We start from the raw sequence: 21671 nt of genomic DNA on the forward strand, positions 1-21671 counted from the left end.
CATGTATGCCCTAGGATTTTTAGGCCTCTATGACCTTGTCTTAGGCAGGTGGAGGGCAGGACAGAATTTGGGAGATAGACACAGGTGCCCTCGGTAAGTGGTAAGACCAACAAGTGCTACCTTAGCAGTGAACACGTACTGCAGGCCAGGTACCCTGCAAATGGGTTCCAGCCTCCCCAGCACCAGTGAGTGGGCACTATTCTTACTTCCAGACCAGGGAACAGATGCCTAGAGGGGTCGTAACACTAGTCCAAGGCCACACAGTTGGTAAGTGTTAGAGATGGATTTGAGCCCTGGCCTGGCTCACACAATGCCTAGTCTATGCACTTTGACACTGCAAATTCCCACTGTCTGGCCATGGCCTTCCATTTATGGAGAAGGAGAGGACTCAGCCCCAGAGCACGCAACCAGCCCAGGGGTGGACAGGCAGGGGTGGGGCAGCTAGGAGAGCCCAGAGCTCCCATTTACGACCCTGCAGCCTTCTTTGAACGTCTTCCCTGGGCCAAGCCTATATTCACCTAATCACCTTTGCACGTGCCAATCTCCCCACCCCTTGTGGGGTTGCCCAGGCTCCTTGATTCTGAAAGTCCTTCTATGACCCACCCTATTCTCCTCCCCCTATTCTCCCTTGCCCAGCACCCCCATTTGTTTTCTTCATTTATCATACATTTACCTGTCTTACCTACTACTTGTTTGTTTCCTGCCTTTTATTTGTCCACACTTGCTCAACTGTTATTTTAATAAAGACAGGAATTGCATCTCTCTTATGCTCCAGTGTATACTCAGAGCCTAGCACAGTGCCTGGGGTATGGTGGACACTCAGTATCTGCTTGTTTAGTCACACAGAAACTCCCTCATAGCCCTTTTCCTCAACTTCAGAGGAAATTAGGCAGGCTGCTTGCTCACCCACCTAGAAGCTTTTACAAGGCCAACTCAAAAGGCACCTGTGAAAACCATTTAAAAGACTGTAAAGAGTTTGCCACCAAAAAGTTTGCACCCCATGAAAGCTAACTGTGTTTGCGCTTTTCAAAGGCATGCAGCCCGGCTGTTCAGCTCCTCATCACATGAGCAACTATTTTTGGATGAGCCTGAAGGTTACAGAGCACTTGCCCATGAGTACTTGCACCCCCAACCCCTTGTGAGGTGGGCATTATTATTAGCTCCATTTTATAGAAAGAGAAACTGAGGCTCAGAGAGAAAGGTGACTTTCTCAAGGCAACATGTCAGGAAGTCGCAGAGCCTGCGCTAACAGACTGGCCAGCTCAAAGCTTCCTGCTGAGACGGTACAGGCTCTGTCTGCCCCAAGCACTTTCAAACTTCGCTGCTCAAAGTGTAGTCCTTGGAACAGCAGCAACACACCCCTCAGGAGGTGGCCAGAAATGCAGAGTCTAAAGCCCCAGCCCCGACGTATTACAGGGGGTTCCAGAAGGTCCACATGCGCCTCTGGGGCTACGGTTGGGCACAAGCTCCACTTCTACCCCACAGTATCTTGGGTGTTCTGGGGTGAAATCAATAGCCTCTCCTGGTCTCCCTATTTGTAAAATTCAGAGCTACCTCAGATGAACCAACAAACAAGATGCAAGTAGACTGCTTAGTGCAGTGCATGGCACATACCCTGCAAGATGTCTCCGTTTATATACTGACCCTACAGAACAGGTCAGCTTCTGCCCCAAGCACTTTCAAACCTCACTACTCAAAGTATGGTCCTTAGACCAGCAGCTTCACATTCCTAGGAGCTGGCTAGAAATGCAGAGTCTTGCACCCCAGCCCAGACCAACAGGATGAATTTCTTCATGTTCATGGGACCTGCAGGAAATTCATATGCACGTTATTGTTTGAGAAGTGCTGCTTTACGATATGAACTCACTTAGCCTTTGGGGGAGTCACGTGTTGAAGCTCCATTTTATGAATGACAAAATCAAAGTACAGTGACTGTGAGAAGTTTACAAGTATGGGGTGGAGCTAGACTAGGACTCAGGAAGTCAGACTTTGGGGCCCATGTCCTTCACCGCAGGCTAGGCTGCCTCTCAAAGCATCAGGGCTTTTCATCTGAAGACCTCCGCATGATAGCAGTGTGGCTATGGGAGCAGCAGGAAATGAGCTCTGTGATGCCCAGGGGAAAGCAGATCCTTCTCCCCTCCCAGACTGTGGATTTTAGGATGGAGCCAGGATCTGAAGCTGAGCTCCTGCCACATGCTACGTTCTGAGGCCCAAGCATCATCCAGACCCTCCAAGTCTGTGTATTGACTGAAGCAATCCCCCTCACACCCCTGCATACTCCCCGACTCCTTCCAATCACAACCTTGCAGCAACACTGCGTATCTAGACTACACAATGTGTCTTGGGTGCCTGGTATTCACAAGGACTCAAGGCAGTGTGGCCAGGCTGAAAACATACAGGCTTTGGAGACAGGAAGCCTATGATGGAATCGGCTTTACCATGAACAGGCTCAGCCCTTCTAGTCCTTCTGCTACCTATTTGCCATACCACAGTCAGGACAAGCCACTCCAGCAAATAATTTATTTTTGCTGTAGGAAAACTCTCCCATGAGAAGCTAAAACTCCAAGCCTGCCCTGTATGTGGATTTGAAGTTCTGAGTTACCACACCCACATGGGGAAGAATCCACAAGATAAAAAAATTAACACAGAAATTGGACACAGGCTAGTAATAGCCCTGAGGTGTCCGATGGAAATGAATGTAAAAGTACTCTGGGGAGAAACTGCAACCCAGACCGCATGGGAATTACACAGGAAAAAAAATCCTAGCAGGAGATGAGCTCACAATCAAAAATCACAAAATACTTGGGAAATACAAGTTGGCATACTCAGCAAATGAGCGGATTACATAACATGACTTCAAGTAATAGAAGGATCCAAAAGAGACTGTAAAATAGGGATGTTTCAAATAATCACAGAGAGGAAAAGAGACATAAACAATAAGTAAAGAACAGGAGAATATGGGGAAAAAATAGATTTGAGGAGAAAAAGAAACTTCTGGAAATAAAAAACAAAGTCATGGACATCTGCTGAGATCAACAGCAGATTAGGTGGTGCTAAAGGGAGCATAAATTAACTGAAAGACCTGAAGTAATTGACCAAAACGTAGCACAGAAAAACAGAGATGGAAAATATAACGGAGAGATTAAAGACAAGAATGCTAAGATTTAAAATTTGTGCTGTAGGGATTCTATCAGGAGATCAAAGAGAAGAGGAGAAAGTCAATATCGAAGGAGATAAAGGATGAGAATTTAACAGAATTGATGAAAGATCCACTAGTTTCCTACAGCTGCTGTAAAAAATTACTATAAATTTGGCAGCATAAAATAACATAAATTTACTATCTTATAGTCCCGTAGGTCAGATGTCTGATGCAGGTTTACTGGACTAAAATCAAGTTGTCAGCAAGACTGCATTCCTTTGTGGAGGCGCTAACGGAGAATCATTTTCTTGCCTTTTCCAGCTTATAGAGGCCACCCACATTCCTTGGTTCATGGCCCCTTCCTCCATCATCAAAGGCAATAATGCCGAGCTGGGTCTTCCTCACTTTCTCAGTTTGTGTCACTCTGACAGATTCTTCTGCTTCTCTCATCTACATTTAAAGACCCTTGTGATTACACTGAGCCCATCCAGGTAGTCTAGAATACTCTTAATTTTAAGGTCAGCTAACTGGCAGCCTTAATTGTATATCTGAAACGTTAATTCCCCCTAGCCATGGAACCTAGCATAGTCATAGATTCTGGAGATTTGGACATGAACATCTTGGGGAGAGGGCTTCTATCTACCACAGACTTGAATACTAAAATTTAAGAACTACAACAAAAAGCTAAGCAATAAAAATAACAATACATGCATGCACAGACATATCATATTTAAACTTCAGAACATCAAAGACAAAGCAAAACCTTAAATACATCCAGAGGAAAAAGAAAGCTTACCTACAGAGGGCAAATATTTAACTGGAGGCAAATTCTACATAGCAGAAATAAATTCCAGAAGGTAGCAGAACACAATTGTCAAGGTGCTGAGGAAAACAACTGTCAACAAATTCTTCACTCAGCTAAATTCACTTAAAAGGAAGGGTAAAAATTAGGCATTTTCAGTCAAAGAATGTTTACGATTTTTAGACCCTCACTAAAAGAACTAAAAAGGAATGTACTTCAAGAAACAGAAACTATATTCAGAAACAAAAACTAACGTGCAAGGAATAATAACCAGCAAAGAAATTGGTGGATCACACCTGTAATTCTGGCACTTTAGGAGGCTGAGGCAGGCAGATTGCCTGAGCTCAGGAGTTCGAGGCCAGCCTGGGCAACATGATGAAACCCCAACTCTCCTAAAAATACAAAAAAAAAAAAAAATTAGCCAGGCATGGTGGTGCATTCCAGTGGTCCCAGCTCTTCAGCAGGAGGATGGGAGGCAGAGGTTGCAGTGAACCGAGATCGTGCCACTGTACTCCAACCTCGGTGACAGAATGAAATCCCGTCTAAAAAAAAAAAAAAAAAAAGGAAAAACTTGGTGAATGTGTTGTTAATAAAAAAAAACTGACTATAAAAATCATAATACTGATATTCATTAATTTGAGGGCAGGGGTTGGTACAGCGTAGAACTGTAGTAGCAGGCAATAATATTGCAGAGGATGAGAGGAGGAATGACTAGGGTTAGAGCATGTCAAGGTTATATTCAGAAGTGGTGGAGGTAATTACTCTTAGCCTTTGCTATGTGTATATAAGTTAGGGATAACTTCTTAAAAATACACGAATTACAATGAATGGGGAGGAGGATAAAATAAAGAACACCCAATCACTGGATTGCTAAAACAAGAGCAGAAAGTACATAGTGATAGAAAACAAGGCATGGCGTGTGCCTGGGTGAAGCTTAGAGGCTAACAGAGGAGATGATAAGTGAGCAAACTTCCAAAGGATCACTATTAAAGACTCCACAGGCATCATCACGGTGTATGGAAGTTAGGGGGATACTGGGAAAATACTGTTTTTTAAGGTTAAAGTTTTAAAAGAACTCCCATTTCTTAAGCACCTAGTAGTGCCAGGAATTGCACCAGGTAATTTCCATGTAATATTTTATTCCAAACAAAAATCTGGTAAGGTAGGAGATGGTATCTCAACCTTGCAAGTAACACCATGAAGACTCAGAGAGGTGCAGTAAGATGTCCAGGGTCACACCAACAGTAAGAGGCACACCCATGATTTAAATCTCTTGCTAACCATCCTTTACTTTCTCCTACTTTATACTGTTGGACGATTTTTTTAAATGGATAGGATTTTAGTGGAAAAAACAGGGCTAGATGTCAATCTGAATTGAGAATCTCCAGGCCTGTGCCCTGCTGGAAGGATGGAATAAGCACATTCCAGCCTATCTGGGTATAAGCAACAGATATTTATTTTGAACATCAAAAAAGCTCACAGGCCACTATCTTGTGGGTCCTTTAATCCATCTGCCTCCAGAAATAGATATACTCTCACCTATACATGAACGCTATTTCTCTGAGAGACAAATAAAAAAAAAAAGAAACCCTGCTGTAAAGATGTGAACTGAAATTCTATAGATGACTCAGAGAGTAGCCTCTCTGGCTAAGGCCATACTTACCTACTTCTCAATTCGTTAAGAAAAAATAAATAAAAGACCAAACAAAACAGCCATCTCATTTATGAATTAAACTGAAAATAAATTTGCATTTTATTGATACAAAAGTACAAACTATACTGTTTTTCATTTTTAAAAAAGTTATATCTACTTTATATCTCTTTTCTTTCCTTTTGGTGTTGGTAATTCCATTTGGACAGATGGCTAAGATTCTATCTTCTTGAAAGACCCCAAATTTAATAATGTAACTGGTTCATTTAAAGTAAAATGTTCCGAAATTAGTCCACATTCTCTTTCCTTCTTAAACAGAATATACTGTATGCATATAACTACCTCTCAATGGTCACCTGCTGGCCTATAACAGAAAATTCTTCTTAGAGGCTTCTGGGATGTGATTCTATAACAAATAGTTCCACACTGCTATGCATTTGGAAGTCCTAAATATGTCCTGTACATTCACTGCCCTCATTATGCACTTCCTAGCTGTCACTTGCACCTGCTATTAGTTGTCTGCTGCAGAGAACAGACTCCCCCTCTATGACCTCTAGCTTTGGATTTGGCATGGGTTTACACCCAGATAACCAAATTAATTAGAATGTGATATAAAAGAGGAATCAATCACGGTCCCTCTCTGTATACTTCAACTGTACCTGCTCAAATCCAGTCACACCAGGCCTATCTCAAATGCAACCACCTTCAAGGGAGATTTCCCCATGCCCTAGACTAGATGCATACTCTCCCTACTCCCAAAACCCTGAATACTTTAAATCCTTGTTGTGATTCTTCTGACAAACTCCCTTGTAGAATGTGCACCTCCTTACTGTATCTTGCCTTCTGTGTGATTTAAACCCCTTGTATTCACACTCTTCTGTAAATCCCACCCTTAAGAGAAGACTGGACCTAGCAATTGGCTTCAACAGAAGATGCCAAAATGATGGCAGGTCATCTTCAGGAGGAGAATAGGTGACAAAAGGATCATCCTCTCTTGCTATCTTTCTTGGAGTTCTTGCTCTGAGGGAATAAAGCTGCTTTGTCATGAGTAGCCCTCAGAAGAGGCCCACATGGCAGGGGACAGATGCATCCAACAACCACTTGGGTGAGCTTAGAAGTGAATTCTCCTCCAGTTGAGCCTTCGTGTGAGACTGCAGCCCCAGCCTCCACTTGACAGCAGCCTTGTAAGCAACCTTGAGCTGGAAGCATCTGGCTGAGCCATGCCCAGATTCCTGACCCACAGCAATTATGAGACAATAAACGTGTGCTGTTTTAAAATGCTAAGTTTAGAACAATCTGCTACACAGTTATAGATAATAATACAATCCCATAAGAGCTAAAATAGTATACTTACCATCTTTATATCCCTTGCAGCACCTAGTCCAGACCCTTTCACATAAAAGAATTTAACAAATGTTTACTGAATTAAGAGAATGCCAGTCTTTACCCCCAAGAAGTTTAGAGTCTAATGGAGGAGGTGGAGGATATCAGACATTTAACAAGTCACCCCACAAATACATGTAGACTAACAACTGTGATAAGACTCGTGCAAGTGATGGCTGAACTGAGACCTGAAGGAAGAGCAAGAGTGAGTGAAGCAAGGAGGAAGAAAGGCCTGTTCCAGTCAGAGCACATATAAAGGCCCCGGGGCAGGTGTAAGCATGAAAGCAAACCAGGTGACTGAGGTACAGGAGGACAGGTATGTGAGGTGGGCTGCACGATGAGGCAGGACTGCACCACACTGAGGGTTCTGACTGTCAGCCAGGGTAATCAGGAGCCATCAACACATTTGGTTGGGGAGTGGTGTGTGTATAAAGGGTTGACTTGGCCACAGCTGCATTTCTGGAAGATCATTCTGCCTGCCTTATGCAGAATGGATTACAGGGCAGGAAGCATGAAAGGAGGCAGACTTATGAGACGGCTAATTACAGTAGTCCAGACAAAATAGCCTAGTAGTGGACTGTAATGGTTATGGTGGAAATAGAAGTAAACATATGAAAGAGCTATTCAAGAATAAAGGTGAACCGGCCTTGAGACAGGTTTGCACATGGGGCCACGACAAGAGGGGTGTGAAAGGGGACTCCTGCATGTCTGCTGTGTTCCTGAGAGTAGTGGTAGGATTGTGGGCTGAGGCCAAGGGCACTGAAGGAAGACCTGGAGACTTCTACCAGTGGGGAAGTGGATAAGCTTTCAATCAAGGAGACTGTGTCATCTGTTTCACTGACTCTTTCCTTAAAGGGCATTTCTGTTCATCTCCTGGTTCTCTGCTGTATCCCAGACAGGAGAAATATTACAGCAAACCCACTAGCTTCAGAATCTACATAATGCACACAGTAATGTATGAATTTCTGCCCATGAGGCCAATCCAACCAATGTTACATATACAACTAGAAAAAGCAATTTAATTATAACCATGAAAGTGGTCGCCTTCTGGTTCCTCCATTCACAAGCAAGGCAATGTCTGCTGGTGGATATTAAATGGCCTCTGCTTCACGTTAACAATGATGGGAACATTTATTACATACCTCCTGTATGCCAGGTACTTTGTGGGCTCCTGTGCATACATTATCTCTAATCTTGCCAGCAAAATACTGTAAAATTTCTATAAAGGAGGAAGCTCAGAGCAGCAAAGTAACTTCCCAAGGTAACAGCATGGTAAGTTGAAGGGAGGACTGGAAGCCAGGTCTGCTAGACTAAAACCTGTATTCCTCCTCTCACACAGCCTCTCCATTTCAGTAGGACCTTCATTAGGGGCTGCTTTACCCAGTCAGCTGGCTCACCCACATACTCACTCCCCTTCAGTTGTTGAGAGAGCTGAAAATACCAGATCAATAACTTTGACTGTGTTCCTCCTGTTCTGTAACCGACTGCCACTGATTAGGAAAGGAACCCCAATTAACCAAGCGTGCAGCTCAGGAGGTGAGAAGCTGTGCACCTTAAATCAGTCGAGCACAACATGTTTTCCATGATGAGTGGGCAACAGTTACCACCCAGGGCTGCTCCACAGAGGGAATGAACTGGAGACTTCACATGTGTTCAATTTAGTGAAACAAAATGCTGTGCCTTTTTAGAGCATGCTTTTAGAAAGTAGTGAAGTAGAAAGAATCTAGGAAAAACTGGTCTGTGCAGATGTCATGATGAGCTTAAAATAATGAGGTTTCCAGGTGTATAAACATATGAAGAGCTGCTTTCGGGGTGGACTGCAAGCTCTGGGCTTCTATGAATCCTACACAGAGGTCTACACAGCAGAGAACCCCAGGGATGCTTCTGTTACAGGCGGAGGATGGAGAGGCCCCCAAAACACCATGCTCACAGAAGGGGCAGCACAACCACTACCCCACAACCCCAAGGCTTTAGCCACAGTGCTTCCCTCACCATTTGTCAATCATTCCAGATGGCCGCACCCACAACCCCATAAAAGAACCAGGGTCTATTTCAACCATAATAATAATGCAATCACAAATTCAAGAGCACAGCACCTCCCTCCCCACCCCACTTCCTATGCCTCCCTGATGGTACGGGGTACACTGGACAATGCTAGGTCATTCTATTATCCCGATGTGAGTGAGTGGCCATCCCTTGACTTCATCCCCCAAAACATACCCTTCTCATTAACCTCCCATTGCTATTATGAAAAAGAGAATACAGGATATTGCAAGGACAGAAAAAGGGGTCTCGGAGTTAAATGTCTTCAGTGGGCCTGGCACTGGGATGAACAGAAGAGACAAAAGGGCGAGCAAGAACAGAACCCCTGCCCTCCTGGCACCTACTTGGTTAAGCTGTGAGACCCTAGCCCAGTTGGGTTGTTTAAGCCTAAATTTTCTCATCTATACAACGTGGATCATAACAATCCTACATCAGAAGGGAGGTGATGAAATGACATTAGATAAACAGCAAATACAAGGAACAAAGAGCCCCTGTTCAGTGGCTGTCATCACTGTTATCGCCATTTACCACTCTACTGCCCTACCCCAGGCATCTTGTAGGAAAAGGCTGCTTCGTGGAGCATCTTCCCACCTTTGTGCCGTCAAGAATCTGTTCCCTTCTCCTGCCATGTACCCTGTATTTTGAATGATGTTGTCAATCTCACTGCATTAAGGATTCATTGTTTCCCTATTTTATTCACCTAAGACATAAGCATGATTAATATTTTAAAAGTAATGTAGAAAAAGCAGTAAAACAGACTTCATCAAAATTTAAAAATTTGTTTGTCATAGGGCACTATCAAAAAAGTAAAACATCAACTCTCAGAATAGGAGAACATATTTTCAAGTCATGTATCTGATAAGGCTTTACTATCTAGAGTACATAAAGAATGCTTAAAAGTCAACCATAGAAAGAAAAGTGACCTAATTTTAAAAATAGGCAAAGGATGTGAATAGAAAGAAGAGATAAATGACCAATGCACTCATGAAAAGATGCTCAACATGACTAGTCATCAGGGAAATGCAAACCAAAGCCACAATGAGATACCACCTCACATGCACTAGTATTGCTATAATAAAAAAGACAGACGTAACAAGTGTTATCGAGGATACAGAGAACCTAGAACCCTCACATACTACTGGTCAGAACGTAAAATGGGCGACCCACTGTGGAAAACACTTTTTGCAGTTCCTCGAAAAATACGGTAAGCAATATGACCCAGCAATTCTAAGAACTGGAATAGATTCAAGAAAATCATATTAGAAATTAGAAATATATCCAAGAAACCTGAAAATATATGTTCACACAAAAACTTGGATATAACATTTGTAGAAATATTATCCATAAAAATCAAAAGTAGAAACAAGCCAAACGTCCAACAAATAGAAAAGGTGACAGACAAAATATAGTCTATTCATACAATGGAATATTATTTAGCCATAAAAAGGAATGAAGTATGGATACACACTAAAACATGGATGAAACACGAAAACATGCTAAGTGAAAGAAGCCAGACACAAAAGGCTACATACTACACGTTTCCATTGATACAAACTGTCCGGAATAGGCAAATCTATAGAGACAGAAAGTAGATGAGTGGTTTCCAGGGCATGGGGGAAAGGAGAATGGAAGTTACTATTTCATGTGGGTGAGGTTTCTCCTTGGGGTGATGAAGATGTTCTGGAATTCAATAGTGATGATGCTTGCACAACCTTGTGAATATATTAAAAATCACTGAATTGTACATTTTAAAAGGGTGACATTTATGGTATGTGAAATCAATCTGTCTCAATTATATATACAATATGTAGTAACATATATATGTATTATAAACTGAGTGAGATACATTAACTGAGTGAATTATATCTGCGGCCAACAAATATGACATGCTGATGACAACAAAGTTTAGCTGGAAAAGCCCAAGATGTGATGTTTCGATTCTGGGTCTGCCCCTTGGCTAAGTCTCTGTCCACGATCAGTTCAGTGAGTCCCTCTCCCCATGGTCTTCATCCATAAGATGAGAGGGTAGCATTACATGGTCATAAAGATCAAATGGGATAATGTACATAAAATGATGAGCAAATTGCGCGCTGCAGTCAAGTTTTTATGTACGCTAGTTACCGTCCTCAGCTCCCTGACGGAAGGAAGGAGAAAGCCAATGTTCCATTCTGAGTGAGAAGGAGCCACAGCCCAGCCTGCCCTTCCCTCTGGCCACCACCCCTTACCTCAGGTGTCAGGGCATTGTTATCCGAGGTCTGACTGGACAGCAGGATGTGCGTGAACCCTTCTTCCTTCCGCACGACGATGTCTCGAAACCGACAGTTGCTTTCATTCTGGCGGACACTGTATCTGAGCCTTTTGTCAAAGACGTAGTCCTTCTCCGCTTCCAGCTTCCTCTTCACTGGACTGTGCAGGTTCAATCCCCCGTTGGTCAGAGCAGAGCCTTCCAAAACCAGATAAACAATGTAAGAAACTGAAATGGACCACGATCCTAGAAGGATGTGATCAGAGGAAGTTGGGATTTCCAATGGAAAGGTTTGGATGTGCTGGGACACACCACCTTCTCCCCTGTGCCACCCTCTGTTCTAGGAAGAGGGAAGGTGAAGAGACAGGCTGAATTCCTGCATCTCCAAATTCAGAAGGGGACCTAGAGGGCTCTTTGTGAAGGCCCTGCGCGGTCCTCTACTCTCTTCTCCCATACATCAGCTTCTGCTCAGATTCCTTGGCCACAGGGAATCCACTGACCACCCTGAGAGGCAGCCCTCTCCACTGGTGGATGCCTATGAATGATAGGAAATTATCAATAAGAGCAAGACCAGCAGCTAACCTTTATCCAACCCGTATTATGTACTAAGCACCATCCTCAAATACATTCACGGGCATGACCTTATTTAATATGAGAACCAGAGATAGGGCTCTGGGACCCCCCTAGTGCTTCCTCAGGTGCTGCCTTGAGATGAGAGGGGTGAATACCAAGCAGGCAGTATCCTTAGGTCTCTCTCTTCCTCTCGCAAATCAATTACAATGGCTTTGCATTTTTCTGTTTCACATATTAACATTCACAAATGGCCTGAAAGTGCCCTGCTGAAAAGGTTTGAAAACTAAAAACAGAATGATCCAGATGTATAACAGTTCCCAGTCTCCAGCCTCACACAGGATACATCAGGAGTTCTGGAATGTTCTAAAGAAAGCAAGGCCAAGCCAACACCCCCAAACCACCATCGGAAGCAGATATAGGAAAAGGCTCAAATGTGTATTTTGAAAACACTTCCCAAATACCTCCGTCCAAAAAATAAAAAAGGGAGAGAGGGAAGGAAGACACAAACTACCAATATCAGAAATGAAAGAGGGGGCATCACTATTGATCTTATAAATCACGCTACTATAAAGACACATGCACACATATGTTTACTGCGGCACTATTCACAATAGCTCCTATTCACACTTGGAAATAGCACTATTCACACTTGGAAAGAACCCAAATGTCCATCAGTGATAGACTGGATTAAGAAAATGTGGCACATATACACCATGGAATACTATGCAACCATAAAAAAGGATGAGTTCATGTCCTTTGCAGCAACACGGATGAAGGTGGAAACTATCATTCTGAGCAAACTATCACAAGGACAGAAAACCAAACACCGCAAGTTCTCACACATACGTGGGAATTGAACAATGAGAACACTTGGACACAGGGCGGGGAACATCACACACCAGGGCCTGTCGTGGGGTGGGGGCATGGGGGAGGGATAGTATTCGGAGAAATATCTAATGTAAATGAGGAATTAATGGGTACAGCAAACCAACACGGCACATGTATACATATGTAACCTGCACATTGTGCACATGTACCCTAGAACTTAAAGTATAATTTAAAAAATAAATAAAAATAAAAGGATAATAAAGAAATACTAAGAAAAACTGCTCTGCCCATGTATTTGATAACTTAGATGAAATTTCTTTAATCAAGACACAAACTTCCAAAATATACACAAGGAGAAATACATCATCTCATCTGAATAGGGCTATAAAAAAAGAAATTGAAGGAATTTCTACCAAAGAAATTGAATCAATAATTAATAAGCTAACAAAGAAAGCATCAAGCCCAAAGAATTATACCAAACATTTTTGGAAGAAATAGTACCAATTCTCCAAAAGCTATTCCAGAAAACAGGTTCAGAGGAACACTTCCTAATTCATTCCATGAGGCTTGAGTTGCCCTAATACCAAAGCCAGATAAAGACATTACAAGAACACAGAATAGTAGACTGATATCTCTCATGAACACAGATGGAAAAATAATCTTCAGCAAAATATTAGCACATCAATGTATAAAGGGAATTATATGCCACAATCAGGTATAAGAAGCTGGTTCAATATTTGGAAACCAATCAATGTGATCCACCACATCAATAGGCTAAAAGAAGAAAAACCAAACGATCATATCAATTGATGTAGAAAAAGCATCTCACAAAATCCAATAGAAAGGGACTTCCTCATCCAACTGTCTCTGTTTGCAGATGATGTGATTGTATATTTAGAAAACCCCATCATCTCAGCCCAAAATCTCCTTAAGCTCATAAACAACTTCAGCAAAGTCTCAGGATACAAAATCAACGTGCAAAAATCACAAGCATTCCCTACACAACAATAACAGACAGACAGCCAAATCATGAGTGAACTACCATTCACAATTGCTACAAAGAGAATAAAATACTTAGGAATACAACTTACAAGGGATGTGAAGGACCTCTTCAAGAAGAACCACACACCACTGCTCAAGGAAATAAGAGAGGACACAAACAAATGGAAAAACATTCCATACTCATGGATAGGAAGAATCAATATCGTAAAAATGGCCCTACTGCCCAAAGTAATTTAAAGATTCAATGCTATCTCTATCAAGTTACCACTGAATCTCTTTACAGAATTAGAAAAAATTACTTTAAATTTCATATGGAGCCAAAAAAGAGTCTGTATAGCCAAGACAATCCTAAGCAAAAAGAACAAAGCTGGAGGCATCATGCTACCTGACTTCAAACTATACTACAAAGCTACAGTAACCAAAACAGCATGGTACTGGTACCAAAACAGACATATAGACCAATGGAACAGAACAGAGGCCTCAGAAATAACACCACTCATCTACAACAATCTGATCTTTGACAAATCTGACAAAAACAAGCAATGGGGAAAGGATTCCCTATTTAATAAACGGTGTTGGGAAAACCAACTAGCCATATGCAGAAAACTGAAATTGGACCCCTTTCTTATGCCTTATAGAAAAATTAACTCAAGATGGATTAGACTTAAAAGTAAGACCTAAAGCCTAACTCTAGAAGAAAACCTAGGCAATACCATTCAGGACATGGGCATGGGCAAAGACTTCATGATTAAAACACCAAAAGCAATGGTAAGAAAAGCCAAAATTGACAAATGAGATCTAATTAAACTAAAGAGCTTCTGTACAGCAAAAGAAACTATCACGAGAGTGAACAGGCAACCTACAGAATGGGAGAAAATTTTTGCTATCTATTCATCTGACAAAGGGCTAATATCCAGAATCTACAAGGAACTTAAACAAATTTACAAGAAAAAACCCAAACAACCCCATCAAAAAGTGGGCAAAGGATATGAAAAGACATTTCTCAAGAAATGTATGCAGCCAACAAATACATGAAAAAAAGCTCATCATCACTGGTCATTACAGAAATGCAAATCAAAATCACAATGAGATACCATCTCAGGCCAGTTAGAATGGCGATCATTAAGAAGTCAGGAAACAACAGGTGCTGGAGAGGATGTGGAGAAATAGGAAGCTTTTACACTTTTGGTGGGAGTGAAAATTACTTCAACCATTATGGAAGACAGTGTGGCGATTCCTCAAGGATCTAGAACCAGAAATACCATTTGACCCAGCAATCCCATACTGGGTATATACCCAAAGGATTATAAATCATTCTACTATGAAGACACATGTACACGTATGTTTACTGCCGCACTGTTCACAATAGCAAAGACTTGGAACCAACCCCAATGCCCATCAACAATAGACTGGATTAAGAAAATGTGGCACATATATACCATGGAATACTATGCAGCCATAAAAAAGGATGAGTTCATGTCCTTTGCAGAGACATGGATGAAGCTGGAAACCATCATTCTCAGCAAATGAACACATGAGCAGAATGCCAAACACCGCATATTCTCACTCATAAGTGAGAGTTGAACAATGAGAACACATGGACACAGGGAGAGGAACATCACACACCGGGGCTCGTCTGGAGGTGGAGTGTTAGGGGAGGAATAGCATTAGAAGAAACACCTAATGTAGATGACAGGTTGATAGGTGCAGCAAACCACCATGGCACGTGTATACTTATGTAACAAACCTGCACGTTCTGTACGTGTATACATTTAAAAAAAAATCCTTTAGTTCCTAAAAAGCACAAACTTAAAAAAAAAAAAAGGTGGAAACGAAAGGGACTTCTTCAATTTGGCAAAGAACATCTACAAAATACCTACAGATAATGTCTTACTTAGCGGTGAGAAATGGATGCTTTGCCCTTAAGATCTGAAATAAGAAAAAGATGTTCTCTTTCTTTTTCAATATCACACTGAGAGTCCTAGCGATTGTGAAAACATTTTTAAGGGAAATAAAAGTATATAAAGTTTGGGAAGAAATAAATAAAACGATTTTTGTCCACAGATGACAAGACTGTCTACATAGAAAGTACGAAAGAACTGGATTAACGAAAAAAGAAAAAAAGAAAAACTCCTGAACTAATAAGCAAATACTGCAAGGTCACAGAATACAAGGTTAACAGACAAAAGTCAGTTACTTTTGCACATACCAGCAGTGAGCAACTGGAACTTGATGTTTTTTAAAAAAATACTAAGTTTTAATATTCAATAGTACAATGGAGAGATTATACTTAACAATAATTTATTGTATACTTCAAAGTAGCTAGAACAGAAGAATTGGAATGTTCCCAGAACAAACACAAGACAAATGTTTGAGGTGACGGATATCTCAATTACCCTGATTACCCTGATTTGATCATTACACATCTTATGCAGGTATCTAAGCATCACACGTATTCCAAAAATATGTACAACTATTATACGTAAATGTTAAAACTTTAAAAAGTATTGTTTATGACAGCATCCAAAACAGGAAATACTTAGATATAAATCTAACAAAATATGTACAAGATCCATATGTGAAAAATTGTAAAATTCTGATGAAACAAAGAAAATCTAAGTAAATGGAGAAATAGTCTGTGTTAATGAATTGAAAGACTCCATTTTTTTTTTCTTGAGACAAGGTCTTGCTGTGTCACCCAGGCTGGAGTACAGTGCTGCTATCACAGCTCACTGCAGCCTCAACCGCCCAGGCTCAAACTATATTCCCTCCTTAGCCTCCCAAGTAGCTGGGACTACAGGCATGCGGTAACACACCTGGCTATTTTATTATTTTTTGCAGAGAACAGGGTCTCACTATGTTGCCTAGGCTGGTCTCAAATTCCCAACCCCAAGCAATCCTCCCACCTCAGGCTCCCAAAGTGCTGGGATTATAGGCGTGTGCCACCACACTTCACCAAGGCTCAATATTTTTAATATGTCATTTCTTCCCAACTTGATCTATAGACTCAATGTAATCCCAATTCAAATCCCAGCAAACTATTTTGTAGATATTGGCAAACTGATTCTAAACTCTATTTGGGAAGGCAAAAGACCTAGGTAATACTGATGAGTAAGAATCCACTTGGAGGACTCACACTACCCAATTCCAAAACTTACTATAAAGCTAAAGTAATGAAGACAGCGTGGTGTTGCTGAAAGAACAGATACATGCATCAATGGTATATGATAGACGACCCAGAAATAGATCCACAGCAATATACTAAGGTGATCTTTGGCAAAGAAATAAAGACAATTCAATGGAGACAGGATAGTTTTTCTCAACAAATTGTACTGGAACAAATGGATATCCATTTGAAAAAGGGAAAAAAAGAACCTAGACACAAACTTTGTACTTTTCAAACAAAAATTAACTCAATATGAATCATAGACCTAAATGTAAAATGCAAATTAAAAAGCCTCTAGAGGACAGTACAGGAGAAACCCTAGGGAACTTGGGTTTGCAATGAGTTTTTAGATAAGACACTAAAAACACGATCCGTGAAATAAAAAATTTTTAAATTGGACATTACAAAGAACATAATTTAAACAAAATAATTTCAATAATTTAAAAATGGGCAAAAGATCTGAAGAGACACCTCATCAAAGAAGTTATACAGATGACAAGCATATTGAAATGACATTCACCATCATTTTTCATTAGGGAACTAAAGCAAGGAAATTAAAGCCAGGAGGTACCACTACACACACATTAGACTAGCTAACATCCAAAAACCCAACACCACCAGTAGCTGGAGAGGATGCCGAGTGACAGGAATGCTCATTCACTGCTGGTGGGCATATAAAATGGCACAGCTACTTTGTAAGACAGTTTTGTCTTTTCTTAAAAAGCTAAACTAGTCTTACCACATCAACCAGCAACCACCATTTCTAGGCATTCACCCTAATGATGTGAAATCTTACAGTCACAAAACAAAACCAAAACACAAAAAACTGCAGCTTTATTCAAAGCACCAAAAATTGGAAGCAACCATTGTGTCCTTTAATAAGTGAAGGGATAAACAAACTGTGGTACATTCATAATATGCAACATTATTCAGCAATAAAAAATGAGTTATGAGGGAATGGAGCAAGATGGCAGAATAGAAGGCTCCATGGATCGTCCCCTCCCCCCTGCAAGGACATCAAATTAACAACTGTCTACACACACAAAAAATACCTTCATAAGAACAAAAAATCAGGTGAGCACTCACAGGACCCGGTTTTAACTTTATATTGCTGAAAGAAGCACCGAAGAGGTAAGAAAAACAGTCTTGAATCACAAACGCCACCTCTCTCCCCTCCCCCTGAAGCAGTAGTGTGGTATGGAAAGCATGTTTGTGCACTGTGGAAAGGGGGAGTGTAGCAATTGTGAGGCACTGAACTCACTGTTGTCCTGTTATAGCAGAAAGCAAAAGCATACCAAACTCAGCTGACGTCTACCCAATGAGGGAGCATTTAGACCAGCCCTAGCCAGAGGGGAATCACTGATATCCCAGTGGTCAGAACTTGAGTTCCTGCAAGTCTTGCCACAATGGGATAAAGTGCTCTGGGGCCCTAAATAAACTTGAAAGGTGGTCTAGGCCACAAAGGCTAGACCTCCAAGGCCAATCCTAGTCCCGCACTGGGCCCAGAGCCGGTAGACTCAGGGGGCACACAACCCACTGAGACACCAGCTGGGGTGGCTAAGGGAGTGCTGGTATCACCGCTCTCCTAACACCAGACTGCACACCTCAAGTCTCCAAAAGAGATCCCTCCTTTCCACTTGAGGAGAGGAGAGAGAAGAGTGGGGAGGACTTTGTCTTGCATTTTGGATAACAGCTCAGTCACAGCAGGATGGGGCACTGGTCAGAGTCATGAGGCCGTCTGGGCCAGAAGGGAACCTGCTGCCTTCAAGGGAAGGATCCCATCTTGGAAGGATTCATCACCTGCTAACTGAAGAGCCCTGAATAACCAGCAGCCATACACAGGTACCACGCTGAGGGCCTTGGGTAAGACTCCGAGACTTCGTGGCTTCAGGTGAGACTTAGCACATTCCCATCTGTGGTGGCTACAGGGAGAGATAAATACCTAACTCTTCAGTTCCCAGACACAAACATCTACAAGAATCAAGATCATCCAGGAAAACATGACCTCACCAAAAAGGCACCAGGTACTAACCCTGGAGCAAGGGAGATATGTGACCTTTCAGGCAGAGAATTCAAAGTAGCTGTTCTGAGGAAACTCAGAGAAATTAAAAGTAACACAGAGAAGGAATTCAGACTTCGATTAGATAAATTTAACATAGAGATTGAAATAATTAAAAAGAATCAAGCAGAAATTGTGTAGCTAAAAAGCATAACTGGCATACTGAAGAATGCAGCAGACTCTGAATAGCAGAATTGAACAAGCGTAAGAAAGAATTAGCTTGAAGACAGGCGATTTGAAAATATATAGTCAGAGGAGATAAAAGAAAAAAGAATTAAAAATAGTGAAGCATGCCTACAGGATCTAGAAAATAGCCCCAAAAGGGCAAATCTAAGAGCTACTGGCCTTAAAGAGGAGGTAGGGAAAAAGATGGGAGTGGAAAGTTTATTCAAAGGGATAATAACAGAGAACTTTCCAAGCCTAGAGAAAGATATCAATATCCAAGTACAAGAAGGTTACAGAAGACAAAGCAGATTTAACCCAAATAAGGCTATCTGAAGGCATTCAATAGTCAAACTCCCAAAGCTCAAGGACAAAGAAAAGATTCCAAAAGCAGCAAGAAAAAAGAAACAAATAGCACACAATGTAGGAGCTTTAATACATATGGCAGCAAACTTTTCAGTGGAAATCTTACAGGCCAGGAGAGAATGGCATGACATATTTAAAGTGCTAAAGGAAAAAAACAAAAAACAAAACAAAACAAAACAAAATAACTTTTACCCTAGTATAGTATATCTGGTGAAAATCTCCTTCAAACATGAAGGGGGAATAAAGACTTTCCCATACAAACAAAAGCTGAGAAATTTTATCAACACCAGATCTCTCCTACAAGAAATGCCTAAAGGAAGCACTTCAATCAGAAAGAAAAGGATGTTAAGAAAATGTGGCACATACACACCATGGAATACTAAGCAGCCATAAAAAATGAAGAGTTCATGTCCTTCGTAGGGACATGGATGAAACTGGAAACCATCATCCTCAGCAAACTATCGCAAGGACAAAAAACCAAACACTGCATGTTCTCACTCATAGGAGGTAATTGAACAATGAGAACACATGGACACAGGAAGGGGAACATCATACTCTGGGGACTGTTGTGGGGTGGGGGGAGGTGGGAGGGATAGCATTAGGAGATATACCTAACGCTAAATGACAAGTTAATGGGTGCAGCACACCAACATGGCACATGTATACATATGTAACAAACTTGCACATTGTGCACATGTATCCTAAAACTTGAAGTATAATAATAATAAAATAAAATAAAAAAAGAAAGAAATCATCTGAAGGCATAAAACCCACTGGCAATAGTAAGTTCACAGAAAAAACAGAATACTATAACATTGTAACTGTGGGATGTAAACTACTCTTATCAAATAGAAAGACTAAACAGTGAACAGATCAAAAATAATAACTACAACAACTTTTCAAAACATAGTACAATAAGATATAAATAGAAACAGAAGTTAAAAAGCAGGTGGATGAAGTTAAGGTATAAAATATTTATTAGTGGCCGGGTGTGGTGGCTCACGCCTGTAATCCCAGCACTTCGGGAGGCTGAGGTGGGTGCTTCACTTGAGGTCAGGAGTTCGTGACCAGACTGGCCAAATTGGTGAAACCCCGTCTCTACTAAATATGCAAAAATTAGCTGGGCATGGTGGCATGCCCCTGTAATCCCAGCTACTTGGGAGGCTGAGTTGGGAGAATGGCTTGAACCAGGAGGCGGAAGTTGCAGTGAGCCAAGATCTCGCCACTGCAGTCTAGCCTGGGTTAACAGAGCGAGACTCCATCTAAAAAAAATTATACATTTATTAGTTTGTTATTGTTTGTTTCTTTATGCAAATAGTGTTGTTATAAGCTTAAAATGATGAGATATAAGATATTATTTGCAAACCTCATTGAATTAGTCCGTTTTCACGCTGCTGACAAAGACATTGGGTAGACTGGGAAGAAAAAGAGGTTTAATTGGACTTACAGTTCCACGTGGCTGGGGAGGCCTCAGAATCATGGCGAGAGGTGAAAGGCACTTCTTACATAGCAGTGGCAAGAGAAAATAAGGACAATGCAAAAGTGGAAACCCCTGATAAAACCATCAGATCTCATGAGACTTATTCACTACTATGAGAACAGTATAGGTAAAATTGCCCCCATGATTCAAATTATCTCCCACTGGGTCCCTCCCACAATTATGGGAATTATGGGAGTACAATTCAAGATGAGATTTGAGTGGGGACACACAGTCAAACCACATTATTCCACCCCCAGCCCCTCCAAATCTCAAGTCCTCATATTTCAAAACCAATCATGGCTTCTGAACAGGCCCCCAAAGTTTTAACTCATTTCAGCATCAACCCAAAAGTCCACAGTGCAAAGTCTCATCTGAGACAAAGTAAGTCCCTTCTGCCTATAAGGCTGTAAAATCAAAAGCAAGCTAGTTACTTCCTAGACACAAGGTGGGTACAGGTATTGGGTAAATACAGCTATACCAAATGGGAGAAATTGGCCAAAACAAAGGGGTTACAGGACCCATGCAATTCCAAAATCCAGCAGGGCAGTCAAATTTTAAAGCTCCAAAATGATCTCCTTTGACTCCAGGTCTCACATCCAGGTCATGCTGATTCAAAAGGTGGGTTCCCGTGGTCTTGGGCAGCTCCACCCCTGTGGCTTTGCAGGGTTCAGCCTCTCTCCTGGCTGCTTTCATGGGTTGGCATTGAGTGTCTGCAACTTTTCCAGGTGTCCAGCATAAGCTGTCAGTGGATTTACCATTCTGGGGTCTGGAG

The 21671-nt window shown here is 41.5% G+C and overlaps 1 protein-coding gene across 3 annotated transcripts in view; it reads right to left on the reverse strand.

Moving 5' to 3' along the window:
* Positions 1-21671, reverse strand: part of CDYL2 (chromodomain Y like 2) — a 211938-nt gene that overhangs the window by 23858 nt on the left and 166409 nt on the right. For all 3 annotated transcript variants that reach the window (XM_031002993.3, XM_031002994.3, XM_063700353.1), the window contains exon 3: positions 11244-11461. In XM_031002993.3, the coding sequence (XP_030858853.2) occupies positions 11244-11461 (218 nt within the window). The remainder of the gene's footprint in view (positions 1-11243; positions 11462-21671) is intronic.

The sequence above is a fragment of the Gorilla gorilla genome, chromosome 18 (assembly GCF_029281585.2).
Source record: "Gorilla gorilla gorilla isolate KB3781 chromosome 18, NHGRI_mGorGor1-v2.1_pri, whole genome shotgun sequence".
NCBI lineage: Eukaryota > Metazoa > Chordata > Mammalia > Primates > Hominidae > Gorilla > Gorilla gorilla.